General features: G+C 38.9%; 1 protein-coding gene across 1 annotated transcript in view; it reads right to left on the bottom strand.

Moving 5' to 3' along the window:
* Positions 1 to 707: 707 nt before the first annotated feature.
* LOC104537469 (engulfment and cell motility protein 1-like) overlaps positions 708 to 15,785 on the bottom strand; it is a gene marked incomplete at its 3' end in the record, with an annotated part of 42,397 nt that continues 27,319 nt past the window's right edge. Inside the window, exons 4-9 of the mRNA XM_010180363.1 lie at positions 14,647 to 14,746; positions 8,938 to 9,089; positions 7,936 to 8,014; positions 3,623 to 3,673; positions 2,136 to 2,258; positions 708 to 839 (exon numbers count right to left, since the gene is read on the bottom strand). Coding sequence (XP_010178665.1) covers positions 708 to 839; positions 2,136 to 2,258; positions 3,623 to 3,673; positions 7,936 to 8,014; positions 8,938 to 9,089; positions 14,647 to 14,746 — 637 coding nt within the window. The remainder of the gene's footprint in view (positions 840 to 2,135; positions 2,259 to 3,622; positions 3,674 to 7,935; positions 8,015 to 8,937; positions 9,090 to 14,646; positions 14,747 to 15,785) is intronic.

The raw sequence follows: 15,785 nt of genomic DNA, 5'->3' as shown, positions 1-15,785 counted from the left end.
GATATGAAGCATACAATTTTACCTAAGGAGAAAGAAAATTGCATACTAATCAAGAGTAAACAATAAATCAAGAAGATACTGATTCCAGTGTGTGTGTGTGTATGCATGCTCTATTTCTGGGGACCCGGGGGGAATACACATTATTCATTAAAACAAATGAATGCAAGAGTTTAGCCAGATCATGCTCTGTTCCCCAACACAGTTTCAGCCAAGTCCAGAACTCCAACTGGTCTGATTAAGTCAGGGTAAGAGATTCTGCAACCCCTACTCATAGACAAAAAGACTTCAAGCAACCAAAACACAAAGCCCTACAAGTAAATACCATGAGCCCTACCTCAGATTTATTGTGCTCACCTGTCCACATTATCAACAGAGTAAAATTACTAACAGAGTACAGGTCTGCCACAGATCCATTAGACAATGCCTGTTCATTCAAGATATCATTTAAAAGTTAGATCTTATATATGGCATGACATGCAAAACTACGTGCTTCAATCTCAGCTAGTTATTTCTTTCAATTTACTCTAATTTCTGCTAAAGCAGTCACTTGGGGTCAACAGGATTTTGGGGAGGAAAAAAAAAAGAAAAAAAAAGCTATTCTCTTATAGGGAATAGCCAGAAGACCAAGTAAGAAAAGTGACTGTTTATAGGATATACAACAGATGCACTCACACACTTTCAGTGTATCACCACACAAAAATACTCACAATAAATCCAAGTTTTTTATAGTCTCGAGTATACATAGATTTCCGCTTCTCAATACTTCCACTGCTGTTGTTAGGTTCAGATTCTGCATCAAATGCAATTCTTCGGAGTTCAAATATGATATCCCGTTGAGCCTATGTTAAAACAAGGTTTTTAAAAATGGTTAAAATAACTTACATCTCACTTAAATAACCAATACCACAAAGCTGATTCAAAGTACTGAATTCCCTCTGCTGCCCAACCTTTCTATGTCTAAATTCCCTAATTCTTACTCAGAGTGACAGTCAGCAAGAATGACTTTGCGGCTCCCGTTTTCCAAAGTCCTCACATTTGTGGGGTTCGCATGCAGCCACTTAAATGCTGACTTCCAGCAGCTGGAGCCATGTTAGCAAGGCCACTAATGACACACTTAATTTTAACCACAGGCATGAAACCACAGAAGAGATCACACATATTTCAAATCAACCTGGTACTTGAGCACTTTGTTGGCCGAAACCAAAACGGCTCAGCACCCTGCATTCCTTTTGGTAACTGTCCATTTCTGGTAGCACAGGAATGGGCAAGAGAGGAATCACTGCAACTACACATCACTAGAAACATCTCAAGACAGCGATAACTCCCATGTCATCAATACTAACAACAATGTGTTAGTCACTGTCTATGGAGATATGCACTAGATAAGTGCATTTACATTAGTGCAAGTCAAACTTTCCTGTCTCAATCTTAAGAAACATGCAGGGTAAAACCCTACAGCAGGATGTTACTTCTGTTTACAGCCATCTCGCTCTCCCATCTCCTCTTCCCCAAATTATCAGCAATTCTTAACACAACTCCCTCTTAAAAAATGAAATCAGGTTCCTCCTTGTAAAAGTCCTAAAGAAAAAAAGGGCCATGAAAATAAAGAAACAAAGCACATCTTCTCTATGGCTCATTGATTCTATATTTAAACACTCTCTCTTACGAGAGTGTTTCTTGTTGCAAAATTAACAATATTAAAGCTAGTGTTTGGACACAGAGAGCAATAAACAAATAAACAACTACTATATAGACTCCCAGTAACAAAAATGGGTATTATTGTAACACCAATTAACTTCATACATATCTTTTGCTTCTTAAAAGTACACAAAAGAAACAAATGCTTCACTGCTACTCAGAGTTTTGGCTCAGGATGACACCAAATTCAGTTCATGGAACTACATGCCAAGGAGGAAAAAGGCCTGGCTGTGCTGTTGTGCTTTTGCACAAGGAATGCAATAGCCAGCTGATCTTCTAAGAACCAGAAAACATAATCCAACTTCACAGATAAAGAGAGAGAATGAATGAATGGAGAAAGCGTTCCTAGCAGTGTCTTTTCCTCCATAAAGAGCTTTAGGCACAGCCATGAGCAGTTGCTCTCTTACTGCTGTGACAAGATCAAGCCAGATGCTTACCTGATCCTGTGGATCCATTTTTGTCATCATTCTGTCTTCCAGAAGGTTAAAGGTAAGTACTTGCAGAACATAAAGCTGGTGTGCCATTTCATTATTGATGGCCCTCTGTGCCCTGATCACATGCTGCAAAGAAAAAGAGACACCAGTGAATGCTATCTTGTCAGAAAACTACATTAGGTGAACTCAGGTGTTTCCATTTCTGTAAGTATGTTTGCTATGCAATAGTGGATGTATACTCCAGAATAAAAGAAAAATCAAACCAGGACTAATGGTCCTGATTTAGGTACTACATAAGTAACTTCAAGGGACAGGACTTTACAACAGCGATGCATTGAAGCTTTCTCCTTCTAGCCACTAGATAGAGCCTGTGAATACGTTCAGAAGTGGCATTAAAAAAAAATATTCAGGCTGCAAACACAACCAGCAAATGCAGGGATGTAACAGGGCAACTGCTGTCAGCATCACACCACAATCCTACCTGTGCCAGACAACTCCATTCTGTATGAGAAAGACTGCTTAGAAATATATTACTATATATACATACAGAATTACCCCATTCAGAAAGCACATGCTGAACTGATGGACAATTTAAAGATCTCTGCTGTGCCAAAAAACACCAGCTGGGGAACTAAACACAGCAGAGCATACATAGGAAAGAGTCATCAAGTAGTAGATGGATACAGCAACTGATATTGTACAGCTCCAGAGAACAAAAGAGTCTCTCTGTCAAAAGGCACCATAATCATATGCTTACACCAGATTTTTTATGAACACAAGCAGTGTAACAATGTGCTTTCTGAAACAAATTCTGGTTTTCTGTATGCATCACTGAAATTATGACAGCGAGTGAGAAAGAGGGAGGGGTTTTTTGGTTGTTGTTTGGTTTGGTTTACACTGCCTAGTATCTCGTAACAGAGAAAGAGCACTTTCCTCCCCACCCCTTGAAGATGTAATCTATGCTAAGGTCAAAGGAAAAATCCCTTTGTTTTTCCGTGACATGTGAATAATATATATTACATTCATTATTCACTCTGAGCTACATTTCATGCTTCTTTTGTGCAAAAGTGACAAATTGTTTGCAACTTTATATCAAGACAGAATAATTTGTAGAACTGAAAAACACAGAGGTTCATTTTGCTTGCTGTACTGCTTGCTCAGCTGTCATCAGCTCCAAACTTTAATACAGAGAAATTGCTATGAATTCCAAAGACAACCCCTCATCTGCACAATAAACTTCATATTGTCCCTGTGAAGAAAATACATTACTGTATTTTCATGAAGAAACCACAATTTACTTGGCTGGGAAAATACCCTTTCTGATAATCAGTTTTGAATCCATTCAAGAATCGGACCAATGTTACAGGCTTCAAAACATAACAAAATAAAAGTGCAATTAAAATATATTAATATAAAACCTAGTTTTGATGTTCATAGAGTAATCTTTTCTCTCTGCTACTGAAAAATAAATTTGAAAATTACATACTTACAGTTAAGATGATGGAGCGAAGCTGCTTTTGTGCCAAAATGTTTGCCATTTCCTGGTTTAGTTAAAAAAATATGTATTAGCCAGAAAGATATTTAAGTGCCATACCTAGAAGAACACTGACTTAAAAGGTCTTTATCTTAAGTTTCTGCAGTTTTACTTATAAATTAAATGAAGCTGCGTATCAGTAATTCGACTATATGCATTATTTTGGGGGTCACAAAATCATATTACTCTACTATGAGAAAAGTGGCAAAGAAAGTGAAAAGTAAGTCACAAGCTGAGGGCTTTGGTGCTCCAAAACCAGCGATGAAAGACCTCAGAAGAGACTTATGTGGGTAAACAGAGTATTTACACACACTTGTTCAAGCATAACCTTCCCCCTGCAAACAACACAGAAGACAGCATGGAATGGAAGCCAGCCAGGACTTTAAAGCCAGATGTCAAATGACATGCTTATTTACATTAATATTTTGGCTGTTTTGAAGTCAAGTGCTCTAACTTTCACACAGCAAGTCAGCCTACAACTCGGTACTGTTTCATCATAGCAAATAATACTTCTCTCCTGCATTTTGGTAGAAATGTTGACATTGGTTCACTATTTTGTCTTAAATTAACTTCTCCTCCTATACCTGTCTGAAGTCCCTACCAAGGCAAACATGCTTTTCCTTTCATTCTTAAGCAGCTGATACTGGCAGTCCAGGCTGCCAACTGTCCTACAATGCATAGGAGGAAATATCTTATATTTATTAAGCATGAGAGTCTAATCATAACCAAACCTACAAGTGCATATCACATTTTTAATTTCCATGATCTTTCACATCATTATAGAAATGTCTGTGTGTGTTTGTGGATATACGCTAGCCTATGCAATGGATATGACTTATATTATTATCATGCAATTTTAAATTCTTGTTTTCAAAAGGTACTATTTATAAGGATTTGGATAACATCTTGCACACTACTATTTAGATACTGTTTATATGTACACAAAGGGGTAATGTTTGGAATTAGCACATCATTGATAGAGCTCACGTTTCACAGCCTTACATAACAGAGTGCAACAAATCACATCAATGCTGACACTTGCTTAAGGACATTCTTAGGATGCAGTGTGACTCCGTGAAGTTGGCACCACATCAAAAATATTGTTCACGTTCAGGAGAAACAAATTCTCAAAAAATCCTGCCATCTTTGTGAGAGCTGAAGAGTAAATATATATATATCTTTTAAGCCTTTTCTGGCTAAGCAGGTTTCAATTTCACGTAGCAGCCAAGGAATGAATGAATTACACAGATGCTTCCATCTCTCCTGGAAACACACAGCTGAGCTGCAGGGGGAGTGCCAGGCACATGATACACTTCATGTTACCGAACAGACTGGCTGGTTTTGTCAAAGTATATCCACTGCCAAAAGATGGACAGGTAAAGTATATGAGGTAGTCTTTTCTGTATTCAAGGAAAAAAAAAAAAAAAAAAAAAAAAAGCTCTTTTATCTTACTTTTCAGAGAGGATTATCAAATTGTCTCTTCTTTCTTACACCTTTAATTTAAAAAGTCGTTACTGGGATACTTTTTTTTTGTCACTGGAGCAAAAACTGAGAGGAGCAACAAGCATTCACAAAACCGATTACTGCAACAAAATCAATTTGGTCTCCAAGGCGGCTATATGACTATTAGCTGATGGTGAGCTGCCTCTTCTAAAATAAGTACTGTAGTAACAGATGAGAACAAGAATTACTTGACAAAATTTGTCATCTCATTTCCCACAGCAACACATCTCTGCAAAAATGCAGACAGTTCCCAAAAAAAGTGTTTCAAACATTCACAGTATCATTTCAATGCTCAAATTCCCAGTTCTTTTCTGATACACTTTTTTTTTTAATATAACCTAGGTTTCTGTAGGTAATTTGTTCCTTGATGGTGGCAAAGGAAGCAAAGCAACCAGTGAGTCCTCATTAAACAAAAGAAAAACCTTGAACCTCTTGACTTTTTGCATCACAGAAATAGGAAGGATTTAAAAAATAATTTTAAAAAAGATAAAAACAAAGGAGGGGAAGCAATTCAGATACTAGCACCAATTTAAATCCTTTCCTTAATTGCAGTGAAGTCATCCATATCACTCCGGTCCCTGTAAGACGGTAGCAGAGAGGGTGCCAGAGCTCCTGGAGTCATACAGAGTTTGGTGCAGTTTCTCACTCCTAACTATTAGTGGTAAGTGCTGGATCTTAACTTTGGTGTAGCCACTGCCAGATAATTATAGGAGTCTGCATCTCCTCAGTTTGTTTTGTCTTAAAAAGGCAGAATTCAATAAACTGTATCAGTTATCCCTGTCTTGAAGCCAATGGACACTTACATTCTTCAATATATGGTTTGCTAATTAATCACAATATAGATATAAAGAGAAATAATCTGACTACTTATTATAGGTTATTGAAGGTTGAAGGAATTCTTCTGCAAATGTCATGGTTATTAGCCTTCAAGCCAAATCAAGTCATTATGATCTAATGATCATAAACCCCAAGACTAACAATTTTGTGTCACAGCAGCAGGTACTACAGGTGAAGTGAAGTCTGGTCATGGTCCACTGACAGTCTCACTAGATGGTCACACTGTTGGTAAAATACAGTTTTACCTGCTGAGACTACCCTGTGGTCACACACAGAATCACATACAGAATCACTCGGTTGGAAAAGACCTCTGAGATCATCATGTCCAACCGTTCCTGTCTACCCACTAAACCATATCCTTAAGTACCTCATCTACCCGATTTTTAAATGCATCCAGGGATGGTGACTGCACCACCTCTCTGGGCAGCCTGTTCCAGCCTCTGACAACCCTCTCAGTAAAGAACTTCCTCCTTATCTCTAACCTGAATCTCCCTTGGCACAGCTTGGTGCCATTTCCCCTTGTTCTATCCTCCATCACCTGGGAGAAGATACCAGCACCCACCTCTCTACAACCTCCTTTAGCTAGTTGCAGGTGGTGATGAGGTCTCCCCTCAGCCTTCTCTTCTCCAGGCTAAACAACCCCAGTTCCCTCAGCCGCTCCTCATAAGGCTTGTTCTCCAGACCCCTCACCATCCTTGTGGCTCTTCTCTGAACACGCTCCAGAATCTCAACATCCTTCTTATAGTGAGGAGCCCAGAACTGAACACAGTACTCGAGGTGTGGCCTCACCAGTGCCAAGTACAGTCATCTTGGTCCTACAGTCATCCTCAGGAACACATGCCCACTGATTACTATTAAGGTCTTCTCTACATTTGACATTATCTCTCAACTTCAAAAAAACTGAAGCATACTTTTCACAAAACCTAAAGCAGCATTAACTATTTACAGATGTAAAAGATGAATTAATTTGCTTTTCTTACAAGGACCTATCATAGATTTAGGTCAAAACTGAAGGTAAGTTTTTATTCCCATTTTTGAACATTAGGTGTCTTCTTCACTTAACTGAAGAAGAAAAAAAGGAACGGGGGGGAAACACTATATTGAAATTGAACCATGGTTTTACTTTCCGTGTTTGTAATTTTAAAAATATTTCTGAAGCAAAAGAGAAAAATTACCCATGAGGACTTTGATGTTTGTTTAAACAATATCCAGCATTTTAAAATGTAAATAAGTCTAAAGAAAGTCCCTGCTAGACCTGCTCAGCAGCTCTCAGTGAACTTTTTCTGGACAATAACAGTATGTCACCGCAAGGTTTACCATCACTGTTGCTGGTGACAGAAATGTTAAATAAATAAATGACTAAATCCATTTTGACACAGGCTAATGACTTGATAAACACGGACAAAACATTTCTATTTCATAATACATCACATTCCACCCTCATTTAACAGCAACTAGCAATCTTGATATATTTCCTTTTGAGACTTCTGATTGCTGACACTAAAATTAACTTAAAACAGTATACTACAAAAGTCATGAAATACTTGCATGGCAAGATATTTCTGTTTTCAAAAGGAATGCAATTTTTATTAAAAAACCGGAGGCAGAAGAGTTTACCAAAAAAGAGCCTGGTTTTACAAGCTATGCTGGCAAAGAATTCAGTACAATAAATACTACAGCCTGCCACAGTCAATATGGTTCATGTGAGGTTACAGGGAACTAAAAAAGCATAGAAGAACGCTTAATCTCTACTAATATTAGTGCAAGATGGAGGTAGCACCATTAAAATAAATGGCATACCAGCATGAAACAACAGAACAAGTTTCAGTTTGAATTAACTGCAGGAAAAGTGTGACTGGGACAACTGCAGGCATGACTGTGACACACTTTTCCTACAGATATTTAGATATACAGGACCAGACAACTTACCTGCCTCTTGTCATCCGGTGCTTTCAGGAAAAGCGCATTTATTACTGCAATGGTGTATGTCTGGATTTCTTGGTCTGTCCTGTTTGGAACAAAATTATAAACACAACAGAAGAACATGAATACAAACGAGCTGTAGAAATTCATCTTCCACTTGCTTTGCTGCAGGGAAAAGTGCAGGGACTGACTGCACTTAATGCTAACCAGGTAAAAGTTAGGTAATCAAAGTTGGTCATGACCAGTTTGTCTCTGTTATTAAGAGACAAGATGTTCCAGAGAGAGACTCAGCGTTCAAGAAAGGTGGAATGAATCACACCCTCGAAATGCTATTGACCCTCCACTGATCATGCAGGAGCCCACAGTTGGCTTCTGCCAGATGCCCAACAGCTAGAGAGAGGAAGGGGAATCTACCCTGAAGGGTTCTGGAGATGAACCTGATGGGACTAAAAGCTTTTCAGGTGAGTGGAAAATGTCAGAGCTGGGAGGCAAGCATAACTATGGTTCACAATACATTACCCTATGCTACAAGAGGCAGTTTCCATCCATTGAACCACTACACATTACTGTTTAAGAAAAAGTCTCTCCCTTTTCAGATATATTTTCAGCAAAAGTTGATCAATTTTTGTCTTACACACTTCCCAGAGGCTGGCAAGCAAAACAACCCCATCTGTATGATAATGGTGCTAAGCATTTTATTACTATAGGGTTCTCTTAATTCCCCATTTCCAACTACACAGACAGATTAGCATGAAAAAAAAATAAAAGAAAAGAAAATCAGGGATCAAAAAACTCCAGAAAGATGGTTACCAGTCATCCATCCACTTATAGTGGGTACAGGAGTAATACAGGAGGTTGCCAGTCTTTATGCCACTCTTTTCAAATGCTGTGCTCCCTTAGGGGAAAAAAAAACAACAACAAACCAAACCAAACAAAAGCCCCACACAAAAATAAAACAAAAGACCAACCCAACAACCACTGTATGTGGTGGCAATTGAAGACACTCACCCCTGCAGATGTGGGATTAGCTGCCCAATTGTGATTTCCTGTGCCACCTTCTGGTACAGGTCATGGCTATTGAGCACCATCGATTCCAGGATTGCAAGTGACCGTTGCAAGATAGAGATGTCCGAGGCAAATTTGTTCACATAGCTTGCTATCTACAAATTCAAACATTTAGAGAATTTACATCTTGTCAGATGAAGGGAAGAGAAGGGAAAGAAAGAAGGAAAGAAAGAAAACCATGGATGTGGTTTGGAAAGGCATTAGAATAAAAGTCCACATGCCAGGTATCAGTGAATACCTGAAAGCAATCAACCAGGCACTGCAGATACCTTCAGAGGACACAGTGGCTCAGATTCTTCAGCTAGCATGAGTCACCACAGACTTATGTCAATATTCATGCCACTGAAATGTATGTTTCAGCATTACATTATAGACAGGATAAATCAACATTAAAGAACTAGAATTATTATCATTTTTTGTGAGGAAAACTTTGGAAAGTACAATAAGAATACTCCTCATTCTCTCCAGTAGAAATCTGTGCAGCCAGTTTTATCTAAACAAATATCTAGGCTGAAAGCAACTGTTTCAGAAGAGAAAATTACACCTAGCTCTCTAGCAAAATAGGCTATTTTTTTCTTTTGCCTTACTGTTACTAACAACACTGAAAGCTCTCTCCAGGTTACAAATTAAAACTCTGTTGATGACCATTTATCGGCATAACTGGTTCCATAACTCTGTCTGGAATCCAGTCTTGCTAAGTGTTCATGCATTAATAACCTTCACTTTTACTGCAAGCTGACACAAACAAACGGCACGTTAATCAAAACCAGGTCTGACCTCACTCCTTTGCAGTGGGGCAATAACACGCTGCACACTCACATCTGCAGAGCCAGCACAGCTGTGCACTGAGATGTGGCAATGCACATTCTTCCACATGCTGCTCAGTCCACAGACTTGTCTTCCCAGAAATAAGCTTTCCTTCTGCTGATGCAGTAAGCAAGAACGGCCTGGGTTTTCCTTGAACACACTGATAACAGCACAGTCAAGCTGAAAGGTACCCGAGGAAGCACAGACAGACAGAAGAAATGCCGTGTGACCACAATTATTTGCTCTTTACAGCCAAGTAGCAGCCTACAGTGGCTCTGTTTCAAGACTGATGCGCTCCTTCCAGAAAACTTGAAGTCCATGTGCTTCTTCAGTACTCAAGCTACAAGCCACTAATGTGGTTATATTGTTTCTGATTCTGGATGCTTTGGCATTATTTCCCTTTTGGAGAAAGAAAGGCATGCCCTATTCTTGGAAAAGCTACCTAACTCCCTGCAAAATTCCCAGTTAAATACTGACATGTGAAAAGCAGCATTGTTTTGCCCTTGGGACATTCTGAGTAGCGCTGAAGGTGTAAAACACCTTTTCTGCAACTTTGATTGGAGATGACAGATTTTTCTTCTAATCTATTGCAGTGCTGCTGCTTGCTCCTTGGTTTGCATTACTATGACAAGTACATGCTGTGCTGAATATAACTCAATCCAGGAAATACACACTGACTTTACAGAAAATAAAAACCAATCCATGCATGCATAGAGAATAGCAGGAGAGAAGCAACTCAATTAGCCTCTTTGTCTGTGCTTTGAATATCTGCTGCCTGCAACTCCTGACCTCAGATTATATATATATAATATATATATATATATATATAATGCACATTGTGCTATTTAGAGTAATAAGCTGTATCTCAGAAGCGCTGTCCTACCCTACCTCTCTTAATGATAACCCAGTTGTTTTCCGATGCATTGCAGCCAGAGCTGCAGGATGCCCAGGAGGCCTACAATACGGACAGTGTATGCACAAAGCAACTCTGCACTGCTCACACAATAACCCAAATGTGCTCTGGATCTCTCACAGGCATCAGGCATCCATGGACCAATTGTGCAGGAGGAATACAATACGTCCAGGCTGTGTCCAACTTGTCAGACTGCTGTCACCATCCTCTTTAGAAGCCCTAATATGTATGAATTATTCTTGGTGCAGCAGCTCCTTCCCATAATATTTCAAGTGTCAGCGTAAATGCTTCCCTGGGAGAGAACATATTCACTTCAGGGGCCTGTAGAAATGTAACAGTACAGAAAACTGAAACCTCAGCCTAAAACAGGCTGCCTTAGACAATTACTCTTCTGATCATGGACCGTAACTACATTTAACCATAAACACAAACCCAAGGTATGAAGCTTGTGTGTTTAAAAAGCTCTGACATACCACTCAGAACATACATGCAAAACATCTGCTATGTATATTCATGACCACTTTGCTGAAGCATGAAGTCTGGCCAAAAATAACAGGCTAGTCTATCCTGATAAATAAGGCATGCTAGTTCCAGAGGCAGCAGAATTAGATTAAAAAGAAATTCTATTACCATACTTGAAGTTCTGAATGTGGAAAAAAAAATACCCTTCTTGAAAAGGGACAAGTATCAATCAACAAGAGTTCAAATCTGTGTTATCTGCTGTTGTCCGCTTACTGAGCACCACATGCAGGGAGGGTTTTCAACATCTAAAACTAATCCTGCACCCATTTATCAAAAATTCTAATGATAAAAACAATTCAAGCTCATAGAAACACAACCTCTCCTCCAGAAATAAGCAACTTCATTTCTTTGCAACTCCACAGGAAAACCTTTTACATGGGTGCATTGCATTAAGGATAAAACTATTAGTTCAGCAAAACACTTGTAAACCTTAATATCTGCATAGCCCCATTGGGACATATATAGCCACATACAAAAGAAGTGGCTGGGTGCTTAAATTCCAGTCGATTTCAAGGGAAATTAGGAATCAGAATGCCTTTATGTATTCAGTCTCAGTGCTCTGGTGAAACAGGAGCTAACCATGTAAAGCAAGGGTAGATAAGAAACATACGGCAAACTAAACAACATCATCTCAGTTCTCTTCCTGTTTCAAAAGCACTTAAAGCACAGGAGAGAATTCAAAAACTGAAACTCAGAAGAAATAAAAAAAGCCACAAACAAAATAAAAAAAAAAATCACACAGGGAAAGAACAGCGCAGAAAACAGATACGATTTTCTGAGCAGTGGTGTGTTCATTTGTCATTTGCCTGGACCATTTTGATGTCAGAAATGTAAAGAAAAATTTTACAAAAGTTTTGTTCTCTGTCATCTCCTATTGCATAGGAAAATTTTCAATTGTGCATCTAATTTTAAGTAATGAACTAGAGTTGCACTCAACTACAGAAAAAAGAACTGACAGTTGTGAGACACAGAGATATCTTCTCCGCTGCCACTCCCTTTTCCTGCACAGTACTTTTTAGAAGGCAGAGTAAACAATTCCTCAAGGTTAAGGCTCTGCATCACACAGTTATGAAACAGTAATTATACAAGTAATTCTAAGATCTATTTTTAACTATCTCAACCAGCACTACGAACTTTATTTCTCCTCTTGCAGGAACTAAAGATAGGGGGACCAAATTTGTAGACTGTATTTTGATACCCAGTTACCATGACATTTTCTAAGAACTGGGCATCCAAATCCTTTAGGCAACTATGGGAGCTAAAAATAAACTCTATTGTCATGAGCAAGAAAAAGGACTTGAGAGAATCTTACATATTATACAGAAGTTTTTTTAGATTATCCTATTTTCCCTTAAGATAACAAAGCTCTCCTTGAAAGTGTCAATTCATATTTGCAGCAGTTGGAACAGCAGTCTTTATGTACCCAAAGGATGGGAGGGAGACTGCATCCACCACCAAGCAGTTAGTCAGGAGCAGCAGTTAGAGGTTCCCCTTGAGGTCTCCTCCAGCTTCAGAATTTTAAGTTAGACAACTATCCAAGAAAAAAGTTCAGATTAATTCACTTTGGCTTCCAATTAACATTAAAGGGCAGAAGCACTTGAAGGATTGCGAAGTTCCCTGTCAGCTATCAGAAACTTATCAGCTCCCTCTTCCATCCTGCCAACCACTTGAGCCAGCCCATGAGCAACCTCAAGTGGGCTGTCAAAAGCCAAGGTCAGAGAAACAAATGAGAATTAAGCATCAGATTGCTGCCAGAGAGGCAAGGTCCAAAGGGGCTCCTTTAGGTTTGCCCCGTGCCCAGAGAGCCCCACTGAGGGCTCTGCTGTTCTGGCTCCCAATTGCATGGCAGGTCAGGGCACATCTGTGACTCTTTCCAATATGGTTCTTCTTATTGATCCCCTTCTTATCCACCAGTTTCACTCTTGGTTTTTACTTTCCAGTTTTGATTTGTAGAGGTACTTTATGAGAATGTTTTGGGGTTGGTTTTGTTGGTTGTTTTTTTTTTTTGGGGTGGGGGGGGGTGTTGTTTTTTTTTTAAATTGGGTCACTGTCCAGGGAAACCTATGGAAGTAACAGACAGAAGAGATGAGCCATTAACAGGGATGCACACAACCTTTCTTCTGTAGTTACCATACAACCCACAGGGCCTAAGATGTTGATAGGGCTGGACAATGACAATAATTCTGAGTGACTAACAAAGTAAATTGATTTAAACTTGTTTTAGCAAGTTTCTTCATACACTTCTCAGTAGGCTCTCCCAGCAAATAAGGTTTTCTGGGCTTGACCTCGTGACTCACGAAGTCAGTTAAAAACAGGTGTATTATTTTCTTTGTCATAAAGATAATAATAATCATGATCATAATCTAGCTAGCCTGCAAGATTAGCAAAAAAAGAAGAGCCCAAAAAGCAGACCAATTATACTAATTTTTCTGACAAATTGCATCCATCGTTTTTAATAACTGAAACAGTTTCAAAATCTAATACTCTTTTCATGATTGTTTCTTCTTTCACTTTTGGCAACAAAGTAAAATTCCTTTGGTGGCAGCAATGCTCTAAACCAAATTTAAATTAGAAGTCTGTGCTCTGACACATTTTGTTAGAACAAAGAGATCTTTGCCAGGGGTTATATTAGTTCCATTACTGCTCCTGCTATCATTTTAGTGAAGCAACTCTGACATCTCTCAAACTTGTACAAGTGCACTTTTACATAAGCTCAATCTGGTTTTAAAATACATTGTAAAGAGGTGTGGGCTCTTTCCACACAGTAAATAAAAATGGTTAAATCAGTAACAAATAGTTTTTTCTGAAGTCCGTTAAATCTCTGCACTCCCGTGCTTCTGCTGCTTTTGTGTACCTCCTACATGCAAGAAAAGAAGAAATGTTGTAGTTCATGGAAAGATGTGTTTCAAAACCACAGACCTCAGCTGCACGATTCAGGAGGCCAGAGTTCAAGTGGATAAACTTAGTAGATATCAGCTTAATTCCAATTTGTAAACTAACTCTTCCTCCCATAACCCCAGCAGAAACATTTCAGTACTGGTTTTGTTTGAAGAAATATGGTATTACTCATTTTAATTTTCATTATACCAAAACAGTAATTTTTGCTTTAACTAAGCGATTAACTACACAAGGAGGTCACGCTGCAATTGAGCAAGCAATTTCTTGCATAACAAGCCTAAAACAGTGTTGATCCCATTTCCCTCCCATTGATTTCAGTAGAAATTGGGTCAGATCCTGCAGCTACAAGTATTTATAATTTGAAATAGCACTTTAATCCCATTTTCACGTACCTTTTTTGACCAATGACCTAAATTAATGTATCTAGAAAAGAATGCCCACAACTCACCTCAAAAATTTTAAAATGTCGACGCAAACCAATATAAAACACATAGCACTGATTACAAATTTACCTTTTTAATGAACGCCACAGAGAATGTATCCCACGATACAATCCCATGATCCATCAGCTCAACAAATGCAGTCAGTGTAAAGGACAACATATCTCCAAAGCTGCAAGAGACAGGAGTCATGACAACATTTACCAGTAATGCAGCAGGGCAATCACCGAGGGCATAAAGCAGCAGGAAGCTTTCAGAAAGGCAGGAAAATGAAGCCAATTATGGACTAAGAGGTAGCAGAGGAGCAAGAGAGGCCGTGCAACAAATAGACTCCAAAACAATTTAGCATAGACATCAAGAATAGTCACCTGCAAGAAAGCAATTGTGTAAGAGAAGAACTAACACCCAGGAGAATACCACATGCAATGTTCAAGGAAATCAGATAGTCCAAATTAAAGTTGTCTTTTAAATTCAGAGCTTTACATCTAACAGAAGAAAAGAAGCTAGCTGCTTCTTAGCAGCTTAGGGAGGTGCCACATTTTGGTACCCTCTGCATCAAGCAGACTAGGGGAAAGTGAGTGGATTGTTTGTTCCTTTTCTTACAAGGAAGCTAAGGTATCTTAAAAATGCACCAGAAGAGATTTTCAACTGAGCAGCAATTTCCAATAGTTAACACCTCAATTTCTTTCTTTGAACCTGAAGATTTAGCTCCTTTTGTTATCAACCATGTCAAGCAAATTGCCAAGTTCCCATAGTTTATCCAAGCATGCAGCTCAAATTGTTTAGGGTTTGCAGGCCACTACACTGCATTTTACACCTGTAAATTTACACTAGTAAATTTGAGATTCAATACATCTTTGTATTAACTCAAGTAAAATGAAACAGGTTTAAACTCAACATAAAGAATGTGCTCTAACCTGACCAGCTGCATAGGCATTTTCCATGTTAAAAATCAGCTTGTAAAGATTAGCTTCATTGCTATATATAGTCAGGGCAGCAGTCAGTAGCCATAATGATTTCAATGAAGCCATTCAGCGAGGTAACTACTCCATATAGGCAGCAGTGCAGAGAGCCTGAAACGAAGCAGCGTTATTACTTTTAAGCGCATGCCAAACCGCCTGCAAGGTGCTCTGCCACTAAGCCATTAGCAAGCATAAGCACACAATCAATCTAAACAGCGTGAGCAGTCCCACTGATTTTAATGCAACAGC

The sequence above is a fragment of the Mesitornis unicolor genome, unplaced genomic scaffold, assembly GCF_000695765.1.
Source record: "Mesitornis unicolor isolate BGI_N332 unplaced genomic scaffold, ASM69576v1 scaffold5513, whole genome shotgun sequence".
Lineage (NCBI taxonomy): Eukaryota > Metazoa > Chordata > Aves > Mesitornithiformes > Mesitornithidae > Mesitornis > Mesitornis unicolor.
The sequence above is the reverse complement of the archived record's forward strand: the minus strand, read 5'-3'. Positions and strand labels throughout refer to the sequence as shown.